This window comes from Hermetia illucens, chromosome 3 (assembly GCF_905115235.1).
Source record: "Hermetia illucens chromosome 3, iHerIll2.2.curated.20191125, whole genome shotgun sequence".
Taxonomy (NCBI): Eukaryota; Metazoa; Arthropoda; class Insecta; order Diptera; family Stratiomyidae; genus Hermetia; species Hermetia illucens.
The window spans coordinates 148,519,739-148,538,403 of NC_051851.1; the positions used below are offsets into that span (position 1 = coordinate 148,519,739).

The following is an 18,665-nucleotide window of genomic DNA, read 5'->3' on the forward strand; positions in this document are numbered from 1 at the left end:
TGTGGATTTTTTTTACAAGTGTTGGGAAGGATCTTGTAGTCTCGCTCAAGATGCTGGTGATACGGAGAGGGAGTGTAGATATATATAGGTTACTATTGTTGAATTGTGTAAACGCATTGGTGGGATATTCCAGCTCATGGTGACTAAAAACCGCAAAAAGGCCGTCGTCAGGGACAACGAACGGTAGACTGTAAATTACAATCCCTTTGTGCAGCATAGCGTGTCAACCAGACCTACGTGCCATAGCTGTCGGTTCATGACAGTGTGCATTAGCTCCCTTAGAGCTTTTCGAGAAGGTTGCACTCTTCCTTTTAGTACCCTATGATCAAAAGGTATCTATTATTAAGGTTTTGTTTTAAACAAAACCGAAAGAAAGAAAGTCGACTCACTCTGTTTGCCTGTCTGTCACAGACTCTGCCAAGCTTCCAGCTATTAATGCAAATAAGATCCTGAGGTCGTAATTAACGAGAATAATTGACATTCGAGTGAAATATTAAAATTCTATTCATTAAGAATCCATTCTCCCGAGCCCAATTTTGTATCCGTTGTAAGTTGTCTTTTTAACAGTGTGAAGCGTATGAGGTTGACTGCTATCAATACAGTGCTTTCCAGATCAAATTATTTTTGCAAATTGCTTTTAAAAAAGTAGAGGGCAATTGAATTTTCAACTACGTACACACAGAACTGTCATGCACTCATCATTCCTCACATAGGGAAACACAAAACTTTTTACACCAGAAGCGCCTAGCTTCCGATTTTCCGACTTGTTTTTAATTTAAACAAACCAAGCATGGTAGAATAGGCTGTTTTCGTTTTTTTAAGTTGGTACCATCTTAAATGAAATATTCGGTCATGTCAATATCTTAGCGCCAATGCACTATTAGTATTTGCCTGTACATAAGTTAACTTTTTATCTTTTACCATCAACGGTGCCGTAGCCATTCTAGGCTTGCCTTAGTGAGGAACTCTAGACATAGCGGGTTTGCGGCGTGGTTCATCAGTTCGATATCCCTAAAAGCAGTCTGGGGTCCTGGCGTACGCCGTCGCTAAAACTGAGGCAGGGTCTGTTATGTTCATTTCTTTCTACCACATATTATCCTCACTCATACAGATAAGTGACCTGTCCATCGCAACCTATTGAGCCGGATTTTATCCCCAACCAAGCGGTTATGGTATCGCTAATAAATTTCATCATTATAGGTTACAGAATCCTGCATCCTCATGCAGGGTGCTAAAAATTCTTCTTTCGAATGCGGCCAAGAGTTCATAATTTTTCTTACTGAGAACCCTTAATCTTCGAGGAAACATGAAGAATGAGAAGATCATTGTCTTATACAGTAAGAGCTTTCATCCTATGGTGAGACGTTTCGAGCGATAGAGTTTTTGTAAACTGAAATAGGCTCTGTTGGTTGCCAACAACCGTGTGCGGATTTCATCGTCATAGTTGTTATCGGTGGTGATTTTCAATCCTAGACATTAGAAATTATTAACGGTCTCAAAGTTATAGACTCCTATCTTTATTGGCCTCGTATGATCGGTACCATTTGATGTTGTTCGTTGGTTGGTTTTTGGTGCTGACGTTGCCACCACATATTTCGTTTTGCCTTTGTTGATGTGCAGCCCAAGATCTCGCACCGCCTGTTCGATCTGGGTGAAGGTCGATTATATATTTCTGGTTCGTCGGGTTACCGATTTCTGTACAGAATACAATTTGTCTTGTTTTGATCCGCGAAAGACTTGGCTTCACCCTTCTCTGTCTGCGTGTGAAGTATATTATGGTTCGCAAACTAGGAATATTATAAAATATAGGAAGGTGAATTTTTGATGTCTTGTAAATTTTTTTTTTAATTTTTGGTGTTTTTCGCGCCTTTTTTTAGTCTATAACAATTAAACTCTCGTTAACAAAAAACGGCCCGTTAAAGAAAAGTCATGTAGAGCCGGAGGAGGAGGTTTCAATTATCGCTCTTTTAGCGAAGTCATTTGAGCGTCGTTCGGACTGGTAAATTCGGGGTTCATTGCTTTGATCGACATAAACCTGACATGGCAACTTACCTGTTTATCACTATAATTTCCGAATTTCTCGGAATATCGGAAATCACTGTGCCTAAATATTCTACACTATATCTAGATACAATTGATGCCCCATAAAAAGAAATCAATTCTTCGGATCCGACTATCCGACTATCGGTTGCGAATCTGTTCTCTCGCGTGGCATTAGATTTCCTTTTGCTGACGTTCAGTTTTACTGGAGGGTTTAGGGCAACTGCTGGTTCTGACATTGTGGTAGTGTAGGAAGTTGGCGATTCCACATGTGGTAGTTGGTGTCCAGTTGGCTGCTGAGTGTGTCTTTTATATGATCTTCAGGTTTTCAAGCAAAGTAAACACTTATATAGGCACTTGTGTCTTCGTGTTTTTGTTTAAACGGGCTGGCACAATTAGCGGCTCCTCCTAACAATATCCGCACGGATTCGTGCATTTCAAATCTTTAATGATATCAATATATGCCCTGGGGACGAAGACTTTCGGACCTGAAGTATGAACGCGATGCGAACGAATTTCTAAAATCTAAAATTTACCGCAATATCGTACGTCTTGTCGCTCTCTATGGTTTTGAGTGTTGGCCGACTTTACAGTAAAAAGAATGACGCTTTACGGTAATGGAAACGAAGATGTTGTGTTGGACTAGTGGCGTGACATGTTTGGATCACATCCGAAATGAGGATATCCGCGATCGATATGGGGTTGAACCGATCGTGGAAAAGTTGCGAGAGAGGCGTCCTCGACGGTATGGTCACGCAATTTGCGCTAACGAGAATTCATTCGCCAAGATTGGTTTGAATATCGAAGTGAATGGTAAGCGACCAAAAGGCAGGGCGTAATAACCGTGGCTTGATACGCAGGATTTAAAAGCCTGTAGATTGCAACCAGTTCAGGCATTTGATAAAATAAAATGGCTTGTGAACAGGACAAAGGCTGAAAAAAAGAAGAGATAAACCATATATTACGAGACTTCAGACAGGAGTTAAGACCATATATTCCGGCCGATTTCCACAAGGAAGTATTCACGCCGCTCATTATCTAACGCACCTAGGCATCTGCACAATGAATTGATTAGTCACCGCAAAATATTTCTAGCCATACTTCATGAATGGCAGGACATTAATTCTTGGACTAGGCAATGCATTGCATGCCAGAAGTGTAAAACTATCACTCATTTGAAGAAAGAGGTAGGCGTGTTCTCTCGGTCCACCAAACGCTTCCATACAATTTATCTCGATTTATTGGCCTTTTGCGAGATTCGTACGACTTCAGGTATTTTCTCATAATAATCGATAGGTGCAGGCGGTGGCCTGGGGGATACCTTTGAAAGACATTTCTACACAATTATGTACCAAGACCCACTGTGAGTCATCCTTTTTCTCGGAGTTAGGCAAACTCCTCGGCTTGATACGCCATCGTACAAGTACGTACCATCAGCAGTCGATTCTTGAAAGATGGTGTAGAACGCTGCAAATCGCTATAATGACCCAAGGCGACCCTTCTAGGTCGCCAGTTCTGATACGTTCTACTTGGTCTCCTGAGAGCCAATGGGGATTTAAAAGTCACGCCAAACCAATAAATCGGCCCCGCTACCAAACGGATAAAACTAAAGGAGAGGGAGATATAATGTTGGTAATTCGCAGCAAGCTTTATAGAAATTGTTATCGAAATTTCAGTACTTCCATAAAGTTTGTGTTGGTCGACACCATTCGTTTTCAAATAACATGAGTAGGGCAGAGGAACTAAACCACTTGGTACTCTGAGGAGCATTAACTTCTCTCTTGGAGTACTGTGTTATTGTACTCTGGTAAGTCTGCCGGAAATAAGTCTGGATCTGGTGAGTTTAGGAATCGATGTCGTGATTGGCTTTTGACTTCGTGCAGCTTCCACCGCCTCGTCATTGGTAGTATATTATTCATGAAGCCATTTAGGTTGCAATTAACTGGCAGCGTACATCTAATTAGATCTACCACATCGCGATCAGGAGCATATCTAGGAGTTGTCTTCTAGATGTACGATTCCCCTCCGTTGTTTTGGTGAAATATGGAAAGGACTATTCCAGAGTCGCATAGAACACAGAAATTGAAATGGGATTTCGCTGAACCGGTAGCGATGAAGCGTGCTACGCTCGTTTTACGGGATAACGACAGTATATGCAAGGCTTTATCTTAAGCTTATTTTTTATTTATTCATTGAATTACTTCCTCTTGTCCTGAGAAGGTTCTTCATCCTGCTCCTTCCTTCCAAGTACCTTAAATCCCAAACCGGAGTTAATTAGACTTTATTAGGTAGAATTCTTCTATCCAATCTGCTGTAAATGCTAAGTCTGATGCTGCGTTATTGACGAGTTCTAATCAAAGTTGTCAATTCCATAGTTTGTAGATAGATACATTTTGGAGCCAATATTCTCAGATTAGTTGCATAACATGGGTTGAAAGCTCTCCGCTTTGAATTGAATATTGAAATTTATTGAAGTCTAAGGAGGATTCCTTAGTGACGCCATCAAGAATCCAAGTATAATTCTCCAAACTCTTAAAGAAGTGTTGATTCGTATGGAAGCGGATAAGTGACACCATATTCTCAAAAATGACTACATATGTCTGGCTCAGAACAACGAATAAGTGCATCCTTGACTCCTGGCCCATCTCTGGAACAAGTCAATTGTAATCTTGCTTAATTCTAGCCTCTCTTCACTTATGTGCTTCCCTAGGCTGCAATTCGTCTATTGGTCCATCTTAGAACCTCAACCGGATACTCTTTTCAATTGAATCGAGCACACGTTTTAATAGACAAACAATATTAACCATATAGGGTGGACGTTGGCTAACGTGCCGGGGGTTGACTTGCTCTAGCCCAAGACATTCAATTTAAAGCGTTTAGCGAAGCGAGCCATCTGCCACACGTCCCTGGTAGTGAAAAGCACTTTGTATTCTTATAAAAAATGTTTTATTCCTTATTTAACTTTTGTTTTACAAATGAAAAATTCAGTATTGTCATTGTTTAAAATAAAAACATTACAAGGAAGTAAAAAGGTGTCCTTAACACTAATATTAAGCAACTATATCTTCTCTGGAAATAAAACGCCTGATTTTGAGGTAAATTCTAGATGTAGAATAAATAAAAGTGGGAGTGTATGCTTGGGGCGGGAGTTTGTATGTAACTCCTGTTTACCGAAGGCGTTATGCAATGAATGCAAACTTAGAGGCTGATATGAAGTAAAATAATGTCAAAAGGTAAAATACTTGCTGCTCTTGCATTAAACATAATTCAAAAAGGAGAATAAAAGGACAAAAGCACTTAACACGTAAGTAATGCAATCGAGTAAGTTTGCAGAGTAAATTATCTAAAATATCTAAAAGATGAAATGACATTTTAACTTATCAATACGAATTCCCATTAATTTTATTCTTCAGCTTCTATTTCATGAGTATTATTGTTGCTTACGTTTAACATGTGTCTGATGATGAAATGAAAAAATAGAGACGATAATATGATTTAGTTTATATAAGGCCACTTTGGTAAGGGAATTGTTCGTATAAATCTTTCACATTTGATTGCTCAACAGATGATTTGATCATGAAAAGTAATCTACGTTTAAAAAAGTATTGCACCAGTTCGCACACCTTAATTGTAATAGCTGCATATGTGATATATCATGGTTGAAGGCTTTTCAGTTCGAAAGAGTGATATCGTTAGGAGTACGGAGTGGGGGAAATTAGGAAAACGCTCGGAGATTCATGTCTATGTCATTTGTATTGTGTAGTTTTCACTGGGATTTTATGATGTAAATACCGCCCGGATATGATTCACGTCCAGCATAAGTTTCGTCTCTGTCGTGCGGCACAAACGAAACAATATTGTCCTTTGTTGTTGTGAGTGTTGGATAATTTTTGAATTTTAGTTCATTTCGAACGTTGCGATTTAGAACGAGTAGTTCTGAACAACTCGGGGAAATGGGAAGCTTGACGCTTCAGGTATAAAATGTTTCGTGTTTCCCTATGTGAGAAGCGATGAGTGGATGACAGTTCCGTGTGTACATAGTTAAATATTCCATTGACCTCTATTTTTTAGAAAGCGATTTAAAAAATTATTTGATGCATTGATAATCGTCAACTTCATACCTTTCACACTTCGAGTTTAATATTATTAGCAAATGTGAAGATACAACAGATACAAACAAGCCGGAAAACTGGAAGCTGGACGCTTCGGGTATGAAAGGTGTGTTATTCTTTTATAAAGCCATTTGAGTGTGCATTTGTCCCATTAGTACCTAGCACGTAATATATTCATATATTGACATTCAAAGTCTCGAATTTGTACAGAAACGGCAAATTTGACCTATTTTAACTTTATTAGTAATAGTACGATTTCCACCAAACTTGGCAGGATCATGCTCTATCCTATAATCTGCATTGCTGCAAAATGTCGTGGTGCTAAGATGAACTTAAAGGGGCTCTGCAGCTAATTACTAAAAATTATGGTAATATACTATTATTAACTTTATTTGAGTAGACATCGGCATGGAGGGTATTTCGCAGCCTTCTGATTAGATTTTCGGTTGGGTAGTTTCTGAGAATGGGTCCGTTAAAACAATGATCACTTTCGGCACCCCGCACTCCCCACCTTTCCAACAAATGTCATAACTAATACGGGCCTCGGAAAGTACTAACCGAGACCTTTTATTTGATGTCTCACATGACTATATCTGATGAAAAAAATGTACACCCCCTTAAATTCGACGTAGAATGATGTAATTCACTGTATGCGTGAGGGTGCACAGTTCCCACCTTTCTATCAAATTTGGTGTCAATCGCTTTAACCGTGTCCGAGAAAAAAAAACAGTAAATCGATTTTAATAAGGCATTGCTTTACACAAAACCCCAAAAAAGGCTGAGAAGTAGATTCTTTAGGAATGGAATTTTAATATTTCACTCGAATGTTAATTATTCTTGTTAATTATGGCGGCAGCCTCTTATTTGCACGACTTAAGATGCAGTTACTCTACTTACTGCCTTGCTCGCGCACATAACACTTCACGTCAAAACTATCATTTTCGGAAAATACTAGCTGAAACCTATCGTTTGATACCACACACTACTATTAGGTTAGGTACCACCAGTTGGTGCTGTTGGTGTCGGATAATGAAGTATAAATACTCCTACATATAATCAAGGAATCATTTCAGTTTTGACCATCGTTGTGATAACAGTGAATAACAAGGCAAAAAGGATGGAAAAGAGCCAAGAACGTATACTTTTTCTGTATGAGTTCAAACTCGGTCATAAAGCAGCGGAGGCGACCAGGAACATTAACAGTGCATTTGGAGCTGATACGGTAAGCGAATGAACCACACAGCGGTGGTTCGAAAAATGCCGATCAGGCGACGTAAACCTTCAAAGTGAGCCACGTGGACATCCAGGACCATCGATTGACAACGACGAGTACCGCTTGCTAGTCGAATCCAACACACGTCAGTCTGTGAGAGACATTGCAGAGAAACTGGGCGTACACTATTCGACACTTCCCGGTACTTGCAACAACTTGGAAAGATAAAAAAGCTCGAAAAATGGGTTCCGCATGCCCTTACGGAGCAAAACAGAATAGTGACATGTGATGAGAAGTGGATATTATACGACAATCGTCGTGGAGCAGCACAATGGCTAGATGCTGATGAGCCACTGAATTATATACCGAAATCGAGCCTTCATCCGAAGAAGGTAATGGTAACTGTTTGGTGGTATACAGCTGGAGTTATCCACTATTCTTTTTTGGCACCTGGAGAAACGATAAATGCACAGAAATACTGTGCCCAACTCGAACAAATGCACCAAAAGTTGAGTATTCAACTGCCGAGATTAGTCAACTGAGTTGGTGTGATACTCCTTCTCGACAATGCACGACATCCAGAACAATGGTGCAAAAGTTGAACGAATTGCAGTATGAGACTCTGCCTCATCCACCATATTCACCAGATCCCCAATCGACTACCACTTTTTTAAGCATTTGGATCATTGCCTTCGACGAGTTTATCAACACCGGAAAATTGGACTTCCACGAAACTGGCATACTTGCTCTTGAATCTCGCTGGGAGAAGTGTTTTGAATCGACTGGCACCTATTTTGATTAATTAAATAAATTTTTGTAAGCTTTACAGTCGTTTCAAATTTTAGTACCAAATCGGCCATTTCATGAGCAACAACCTAATAAATCCGATGAAAAAATTTTTAAATCCTCCTTTTGCAAGTATGGTGAGCTCCCCTTTAAACTCGACCTAAATTTATGTCACTCGCTGTATGCGTGGGATTTCATAGATCGGTTTAGCCGTTTTGGAGAAAAGTGCGTGTGACAGACAGACAGTGAATCGATTTTAATAAGGTTTTGTTTTACACAAAACCTTAAAAATGGGCTAAAATGAGAAAAGGGCACAAACTGTCAATCGACTCATACGAGGCCGAGTCAATAAGTGCATGAAATAGATGGGATGACGGCAGGTAAGTACGACTTTCTTACCTTCACTAATGAAGAGACTCATTAAGAGTATTAATACCAAGTTCTGTACAAAGCAAGACTATTAAGTGAATGATCGTCCATCAGACAAAGCAATGCAAATTTTGCGACGTGATCAAGTATGAAAAACTGCTGAAATCATTTTGGATGATTTGTTCACCGGGGTTCTTGCCAAGGGAAAATCATAGTTTATAGGCGGCATAACCTTTTCAAGCAAGGCATAGATTTCTTGAAAGGCAATCCCAGACCGCAGTTTGAAGAGGAAGCAGCTTGCATAAATGTACAGTATCTGTCCATCGAATTATAAATATGCACTTTTTTGACAAAATTTACTATATCACTTGGTTTTTCATTGTGGGGAAAAATCAATCATTTGTTTTTTCACTACTTAGGGTAGGATGTTAAAATACAATTAGAGTCGTTTGTTGTTGTTATGCTTATGAGTCGTTTGTCGTTGTTATGCTTTTTGTGGTTGTGGAAAATCGGGAAATGTAGCTTAGAATAGTTATTTGGGAGGTTTGTAGTGTGCTTAACGGCATGCATAAGTAAAAACATTAATTTTATTTTGCATATACACCTCAGTTTTTTGATAACGGCAAACAAACAGGAAATGGGCAAAAAAGGAGATATTAAGGTAAAATAGAAGATGCAACTTGTGTCCCTTTTGAAAGAGGAAAGGCCAAGCTCAAATGTCGGTGTTTCTAACACACCAGTGGATGAAATAGCAAGAAAATTCAGTATTGGATATACCAGAGGGTTTTCAAAGTAGTCGAGAAACTGCAAGGGAAAAAGGGAAGGCTAGTCAAAGGGAGGACCGCCTAATTCTGCGAAAGGCTCAAGAGGCTCGAATTGGTATCTTCCAGATTATTTTGGATGACGCGAGAGACGCTCACCTTGAGATATACCATCATAGACTATCCAGGCGTTTGTAGGAAAATGGGTTGAAATACAGGAGACTGACTAAAAAGACGAAGTTACCAGAAGCGATGCGGCAGCACGACGCTTGCAGATCATAGGCTTAATTATAATGCGAAGCGAGTTGTTGCGGCAGAAATGGTGGTTTACAAGTGAACACTACCAAATTTTATGCCAAACACAAGGAGATTCAAGCTTTATGCCAGGAACAAGATGTCGGTGTTATAGTGTTTGATTACATGCAGAATATGCCACTTCCAGTAATACCTGTTCAGGAAATGTTTTATTATCGACAGTTATGGCTCTTCAGATTCGAGATTCATGACTTGAAGAGTGATTCTGGCACATACACATATCACGAATTGGAGATTTCGTCAGCAGTAGCACATGGATCTATCCTAGGGCCAGATCTCCGGGGCGCTAAAATGAAAGTCCAAAACTCTGCGTCCTATTGACAAAGAAACGAAAGTGTTAAAGCTAACGCTTAAGCACATTGAATTGATCGTTTCGAGCAAATGAAAGTAGTAGTTTTGGCCTTGAGTTGGTTAATGACAAACGTTTGGAATCCTACCTCTAGCAGGAGCCGACATCTCAGGAATTTTACCCTATTGCATCGAGGTATGGACCAATGCTCTTCGCAAGGTGGTGTATCGAAAGCGTCTTGCGCAAATATATGTAGAACCGTCCAGTACCATCTCTGAATCAGCTGTGATGATGATCGCGAGAGTGGTTCTCCTCGTCCATCTTGCTAATGAACGCAAGACCATCTACAATCGTATGGGAGAGGATTCAAGGGAGGTGATTGCTTGTGAAGAACGGCAATATACACTGAATGATTGGAATTCTCCTAGCGGAACGAGTTAAGAAGCAATTGACTGCAGGGCTCATCGACCAGTTAGGTCCATGGATAAACCGAAAGCATAGTGAGCCCGTAGCCTGTAGGGCGGGGCTCTGATTGTGATTTCCAAAGGAATCTGCGTCCGAAGAGGATCGTGGAATTACGCCTACATGGCAGGTATTCACTTTAAACTCCCAGAACCTTCATTTTCTTATCAAGCTTTGAAGCTGGCATGTAAATTTTCAGTTTTACCTGCACAAAATTGGCAAGATACAAACTACACGGCGGCGTGTCCTGCAATAGAGTGGTGACGACGCTGATCGCACCTATTTTCTTTTGGAAAGTGGGATGGGATTCGTCATCAACTCTATGCAGGCATTAGGGAGCTCTCTCCGGGCAACATTATCGGAGAGATGTTGGGGAGCGCTGACAGATGGACCTGCATTGCGCATTACCTTCGAGTTGAGCTCGACTGGTGGTGAGACTAGATGGCATGGGGTTCTTTGTACTAAGAATTCTCTTCTTCTTTTCTCTCATTTGTAAAAGAAATACCTTGACTTGAAGGCGTCCAAAGGCGGGAGGACTAACCCGAAGTAATATGTATATATTTGTGGGAGTCCCATACTCAATGTAAAAATGCTTCTATAGGCTACCTGTATAGGAATCAAAACACAAAGGTTGGCGCACGGTAAATGTGAGCCAGGCAATACAAGTGACAACCGTTTAAAACACGGGAGAAGAGAAACCGAGGAAAAGGCTGCGTGAGCAATTGATCAATCAAAAGGACAGCAAACTCCCAACAAACATAAGGACTCAATTCAAAAGAAAGTGGACCAGATGAGGAAAACGACGAAATTGCTGGCGAAGTGCACACAGCCGCAGAAAAAATAGTGGAGGATGCGTAAGCCTGAAGAAGAGGAGAGAAAGGAGGAGGACATGACTGGAGGTGACATCGTTTCCAAACGAGATGAAAGGTCATACATTGACATCCTTAGAAGAATCAAGACGGATCCAGAAAATATCAGTTGCATTAGACCATGCCAGAAAAGAGACCTTACACTGGAGCTTAAGACATCAACAACGTAACCGCGAACAAATTCTTGGAGCAAATTAAAGTCATTTCGACAGGAAAGATAACTGTAGTTTCCAAGAACATATATAAGCTAGGTAGTTGTTTAGGATATGTGGGATACTAAGTCCACATCCACTTGATGGTCGACCGGACCAGACGAGGAGCAACTTACTCCCACGTTTTCTAGTCCATGGACCCCTAGTTTGGAGCATAGCACTCCAAGCATTAAAAATCAAAAAATCAAAAATTTCAAAAAAAAGTTTTAGTCCAATATAATTCCCAACCTTGTCGTGTTTTTGCGATGATAAAAGGGAGCGTTCTTCCACCTTTTGGCACTTTCAGTCACGCTGCTCCCAGGGTAGAGGTGAGGCAGCGTCTGATGAGTTGCCTCTGCCCTGGACGAAACCGTCAGTAATTTTTGATTTTTTGAACATATATCAGATTACCACAATGGAGAAGGTTCACGAGGACTTGAAGGAATTCAACCTTATCAACTTCAAAAATTATCGGTTAAAACGTGGGCCATCATACGCTGATCAGTGGAGGTAGTACTCAAAGGGTTGGCAACAGGGAGGCTAAATATAGGAAACGACGCTTTAGATGTTTTGCCTTCCATTATCTAGTGAAGGCATGAACCACTGCGAATAGTAGATCGAAATAATGCAGAAAATGTGGGGTGAAGGGCCATACCAACAAGAACTGTGGAGCTGACTCAAATTGTACATTGTGCAAAGCGAAGGTGGGTGCGGAACATCGGTACATCGCAGGCAGTAGCAGGTGCCCCCGAGTACAGGAGAGCCCCCAATGCAAATCGCAGATGGGGTTGACACAAATCAACTTCAATCACTGTGGGGCGGAGCAGGACTGCCGCAAATAAACCATCCGCGAGAAAGATATCGACGTAGCAATATTTAGTGCTCCATATCGGAACCACGGTGGTGCCATTTGGATCAGAGATAGATCAAACAGGCCAAGCAGCACTATGGACTTGCGCAGAACTTTTCGAATTATATTTTTCTGTCATAAGGCTTAGAAAAACTTTGTAAAGACAATCAACTGCAGAGCAGTTTTAAGAAGGCCATTTGAAAAGGCGAAAGAAACTGCTCCAAACAGTTATGTAAGGCTCACGACATACACATTTGACGTGGAGGTAACAGGTTGGTAAGGAAACGACTGCGAGCACAAACACCATTCCAGCTGACCTGTCCGCGCGTTTCTGACCACTAAAATAGCAAAAATGGCAAACGATTGTCCAAGTTAATGAGTGGGTGCTACCATCAGTGACCAAGGGAAATATAGAATTAAGAACAATAAGGCTACAGGTTCGAAAGGCATTTCTTACAAAACTTTGAAGCTGGCACTGATTAGGCCCGATCTATTCGTTAAAATGTTCGAAGTGTGTCTAAAAGAGGGAATATGCTTCTTCCCACACCTAATATCATTTCGCTCGATTCACTTGTTAGAAACCACGGACAAGATTATGGAGACCGTTTCCTCCAACAGCCTGCTATCCATTGTCGAAAGCGACAATTGTCTATCGACAGTATAGATTTCCACGCATTGAATTTTGGCGGCTGCTGTGCCATGTTAGCCCTGGACGTGAACAACATATTCAACTCCGCCAACTGGAGCCGAAATAAAGGCGCATTAGCTGATACATCTATGTCATAGATTTTCCTGGTCAAGAATTAACTCTCGGAGAGTGCTCTCTGGTACGTAACGGACGAAAGATTACAGCGGGGATACCACTGAATTCTGTATTGTACCCCCTATTGGGAAATATCATGCATAATGGAGTGCTTGTGCGTCTCGCCTTAGACGAGGCTAGAATTATCGACTTTGGCGACGATCTGGCTGTTGTTGTTAGAGCAAAGCACTCACGTGAAAGTCTACGCGCCGGGGGCAGTGGCAACGATAAAGTCTCGACTGACCGTGGAAACGATAAAATCCTGGCTGACCGTGGAAAGGAGAACACTGTCAAGGTGAAATTCGCCAATCTAAGGTTTAGGGAACTTCAAGAGTATGCGTTTCAAAAGCGTAGATGTAACCGCGACACTTGCAAGAATTTGCCAAATGGTGTAAGACCGAAATGCCGTCTGTGGTTGTGAGGGTCTGCAGCGGTATTAGCGCCGCATAAGATGAGGCAGTCCTGATGATTGTGGGCATAATTCGGTTCGACATTCTGCCGCAAGAAATGAGTGTGCTTTGACATGCAAGACGTATGGAGGAGCGGAAAGAACGCAGGAATGTGTCAAGGTTAAAGCCGCATGATCCTTGGCAACGCAGATGAGATGAGTCGGTAGAGGTATAGGGCAGGATTAATTGCTGAACGAGACAGGGAAGAAAGCTTAAAGGGCTCGAAGCACGAGAGCATAAAGGCAAACCAACCCCGCGTGTTAATACCTAAATGTTGATTCTGCGGGTTCGGCTGTAGAGACTGCAGGTAGTTTTAAGTGGGTGCAAATCCTACGCGTGCCCGTTGTACCTTCGACACTAGCGCAGCTAAACTTGGAGTGGACATGTCTTTTTAAGACTTCCATGCATGCTTGTAGGGCAAATTGATTAATCTATACTCCTTGTGGCTGTATGGACACCGTGGGCTTCGGATCTTCAACAAAGTTTTTGGGATTTACAACGTAGAAACTACAATCTTGGGTCGGTTAAATTTACGAAGGGTCTCGTAAGAGAAAGCAAACATGTGATGCATCCACATGATTCCGTACACCCTCATAAGTAACTGGACAGGTTGGAACAGGAATTATATTGTTATTACATTTCGACGGCTTTGTTTCCTTGTGAATCATTTGATTTCCGAAGCTAAGATTACTTCTACAATCCCGTCTGTGATTCTAGTTTTTTAAAAACAACTTTCACTCTCTCTAGTTCCAAATCAACATGAATATCCAACCGAGCGTTTTCCTCACATCCCGAATCCCGTGAAGTCAGTATAAAAGGAGAGTCTTAAAGGCTACAAAGGTAACAAATGTTTCTCACTTCCGACCATTTTAAAAACTACCTAATAAATACACACAAGTTCGATATGAGGATACTAAACTTAGATCTTACAAAATGGGGACAAAATACTTGTTAAGGGTGTTGCTGTGATAAATCCTAAAAATGCTGCAGGAGGATCATTGGCACCTCTCCGCTCGCCTAGCACTGTCTGTAGCTCTCGTAATTGATTCGCATGAGTATATCCTCGCCCTCCTCATTGTCACTATCGTCAGAGTGCAGGCTCTCGGTTAGGTCAATAGTCTCTATGTCCTGGTCCTCGGTGTTGTCCAAAGAAACTGAAGAGGGCGAGGAGTAGGTCTGCGACTCGGGTTCGCTGAGTTTTCTTCGCTTCGGCGGGACGATATACTGACTTTGTGACCTCATTACATCCCGGCCGTGGGCGACTACATTCCCGTAGCTGTCCTTCATCACAGCCACGATGCTCTCAACGTCCAGCGACTGTTTATCTTCACTGGAGGCCGTCAGTGCTTCGACTCGGTCGGTGTTCATGAGGTCCTGATTGGTGAGTTTGAACTTGTCCTTGAACCGCTGCACCCATCCCGAACCGGTCAGCTTGCGGGGCTCTGAAATACCTAGAAAGTACGCGGCACGCTCACCTGCCTGTCGGATAAGTTGGTCTGTGATCCGCATTGGGTAGTAACGACACCGTCGAACCCACTCGAAGGTGACAAACTGCAGGAGTCGGAGTCTGCTGTTCGGCCGGTATCTGACCCGTCGCGGGTCTGTGTTGTTCGCCCAGTCCTCCAGATGCTCGTCCTTGTGGCGGATGATGTTCTGAATGGTCTGGAAGCTGCACCCAAACATCTCGGCGATCTCGCGACAGCTTCGGTTCTGCGTTTCATAATGCTGAATTACAAGTAGTTTCTCTGCCAGCGTGAATGAGCGTCGTGTTTTCCGTGGCTGCAATGGTTTCGATTTGGTGAGTATTGCAATTAGAAAAAGGACTGTGGCAACGAACCCTGTCCATTTTTGCGGCCCTCCCCTTCCTTATTCTATTTGTTCTATTTATTGTCACAGTCTTCTTCTTCTTCCTCGGAGTGGATCATCAGCTAGATGGCGACCATTAGCAACATGTTGAGAAGATTCTTATTAGCTTCTAAGGGATGTTGCTAGGTTTACAAGCGATTTTTCTGGTATCGATTCTAATAAGGAAAATACTGGATGCATATATCAAAAGACGTTATTTTGAAAAACTTTTACTGCGTTGGTTCAGGGAAATTTCTTTAAATTTTTACTGAAAAGCTCTGTTGGAATAAATGATGAATGTCGAAGTACATTTTGATCTACTGTTCTGTTGACGTTATATAGGAAAGGAATATAAGCCCAAATCATGTTGAATAAAATTGAGGTTGGGATGGAAATTATGCTGAAACCCTCAGACCCGCAGAGCGAAAATTATACGGAGCTGGGGAATACATAAATTATGCGTGCTCTTTATTACCCCTTTTCTCATTGAAATTTATATTCTGGACCCTTAGAAAGTGCGGCCCCAGGGGAATCCCCTTATTTCCATCCCCCTCTCTCTGCAGCTCATGGTAAATAGGCTGTGGGAGAAATGAGAAAATGTTGATTTTCTTGATATTAATCGTCACATTTTTCCAGATCCTGACCTACGAACCGGATATTATCAGAGACCAGAACCGTGTAACCGAATTATCTGCCCTTGTTCTGAATATTCGAGATAATAATTTGCTGATAAGGTTTTGTTTGCAAAGCAAAACAAAACCTTATTAAAATCAGTTCAATGTCTGTCTGTCTGTCCGTCTGTCTGTCTGCCACAAGCACTTTTCTCTGAAACGGCTACCGATTGACACGAACTGTGGACCCCCGAACATGCAGTGAGTGATATCCTTCTAGGTTGAATTTACTTCATACTTGTAAAAGGGGGGTGTAAAACTTTTTTTTACCGAATGTGGGGTATCAAATGAAAGGTCTCGATTAATACTTTTCGAAGCCGGTCTTTGTTTTGAGAGTTGTTAGAATGGTTTGGAGTGGGAGGGGTGAAAAGTGATGATTTCTTTAATGGACCCATTCTCAGAAACTACTGAACCGAAAAATCGGAAAAAATTCATGATGCTGCCTCTATATGGTGCCGAGGCCTTAAAATATTCTCCGTATCTATCACTCTATTCATCAGTCTATTCAAATTAAGTTAATAATAGTATATTACCATATGTTTGGGGAAATTGAATAAAACCCCCCCTTAAGTTTATCCCAGAGTTATAAAAGTTGGTAATAGTATAAAATATAATATGAAGCATATTATCTCCAAGTTTGATCAAAATCATACTATTACTAGCAAAGTTACAGTAGTTCAAAGTTGACTCTCCCCTGTAAATTTACTGCAACTAAATATCAATATCACATTGAAGTGGGTAGTCAGACATGCTAAATGCAAATACATAACGGGCTACGTACAAATGAAATAGTTCTACACTTAAATATACTCACAAAAGAAGCAAACAAAACCTTTCAAACCTGAAGCGCCCAGCTTCCGGTTTCCCGACTTGTTTATAGGTTGTTTGCAAGGCCAATATTTGAAAGTGGTCTTCCCATCGTACTCGTTTTTTCTTCTGCGATCATCTTCCTTGGCAAAGAGGGGAGGGGTTCAGTAGAGGATATTTACTTGAAGATCACATTGTCTCGGGAAAGTGCACAAGCGGTAATTAGAAAAAGTTGCAATCCAAAATACTATGCGACCCATACAGAGGCTCGATAGCAACCAGAGTAAGCGTCGTTCCGAACAAAAACCCTGAAGTAGCGGGCGACCACCAAAGTAACTAACCTTGCTTCTACATGGTGATCACTGCAAGCGTGGGATCACATGGGGACCAGTCCCCCCAAAATCAAACAACGTAAGAGAGCAAGAGTAGCATCGTGTTAACCTTTGAGGGTGAAGGAAAGCCGAGTACCTGATAACCCATGCAAAGCTTAGGGAGAGACGGAATTCCGATCATCATCAACTAAACAGGGCGAAAGTAGCAATAGCGTGTGTGTGTGTTTGAGGTGGGGGAGCGGCAAACCCTCTGAGCACTCAGATCTTAGGGGTCCATTGTACTCGATTCCCCCGTCTAACGGAATATCTCAGATTCGTTTATGTATCGCAGGGTTGGAGCACATCAGCACAAAAAATCTAATGTCTGATGCGTCCGGGCATTCACATAGAAAATGTTCCGTGGATTCCGCTTCCTCATTACAGGATGGACACGTATCATCTTGGGTAATTCCTATTCTGAATATAGGCCCAGCTAGTGAATTATGGCCAGTCAGAATGCCCACAATACTTCTGCAAGGCTTCCTGCTTTTCGACAGGATAAACTTTGCAGTATGTTTGTTTGGTTTTGACGGGAAGAGTTTGGTCTGTCTAGCAGTATTAAGGCTTCGCCACCTGTCATTATGGGAAGTTTGTTCCCAGTTTTTGATAGCAGCATCAGCCAATGCTACCGACACCCCAATTGCTGCCGGTTTCTACATTCCTGAATGATTTTTGAAGTGATCAAAGTACTACTCAACGCCCTCAATGCATCTTGACTATCGCTAGGTTGCATCCTTTAGGATCACATACACTTCAGCCTGAAAGACCGTTGTGCATTATCCCAAAGGAAAACCCCACTTCTCGTTTTCATTCGAGAGGTAGACTCCTGCTCTAGAACCATTTTCTGTCTTTGAACCATCGGTATAGAAGACGTCAGTATATCTTGACACGCATTCTTCTGGTTCGTCCCAGTTTTCTCTCCGTTTCAAGATAACATCATATCTTCAACCAAACAGATGTATGGGCATCTGAGAACTGGAAGGCAATGCGAAAACTATATTCAGTTCTCCCAATGGTTCTTCCAATGCTTTGTGCCCCCCCTCGTCGATTGTTTTCTTGTAGATCTAATGGAATTAGTCTATGAGCCGCTCTCATTGCAATGCTCTGAATAAATAAATCCAAGGGCTACAAATCATGGCACCGGTGATACCCAGACACACAGTGCTATGCAGTGTGGCTGGTTTACAGAGAAAACTCTTCGGAAAGGTGAAGGGTTACACCCCTCATCTCTGGAAGGCAAAGAGCATTCAATTTCCTCCTTTTTGTAAATAATACCATTGTTGTTTTATGTGGATTTACTGAAAGTCCATGCCTGAGACACCAACTGTCAATCAAATCAACGGCACGTTGTGTATTTCTACACACCATTCCGAGATCTCGACCAACAGCCAGTACAGCCATGTCATCCGCATAAGCTTGAACGTGTATTGGCAGATTTTGCAGTTCGCATAGTTGAGTTGATC

General features: G+C 41.7%; 1 protein-coding gene across 1 annotated transcript; it reads right to left on the bottom strand.

Moving 5' to 3' along the window:
- Positions 1-14,221: 14,221 nt before the first annotated feature.
- LOC119651816 lies at positions 14,222-15,428 on the bottom strand. Its single transcript, XM_038055606.1, has 2 exons — positions 15,346-15,428; positions 14,222-15,287 (listed from the first exon to the last, which is right to left on the bottom strand). The coding sequence occupies exons 1-2, from the start codon at positions 15,352-15,354 to the stop codon at positions 14,526-14,528; spliced, it is 771 nt and encodes a 256-aa protein (XP_037911534.1). The 5' UTR covers positions 15,355-15,428; the 3' UTR covers positions 14,222-14,525.
- Between the last annotated feature and the right edge of the window lie 3,237 nt (positions 15,429-18,665).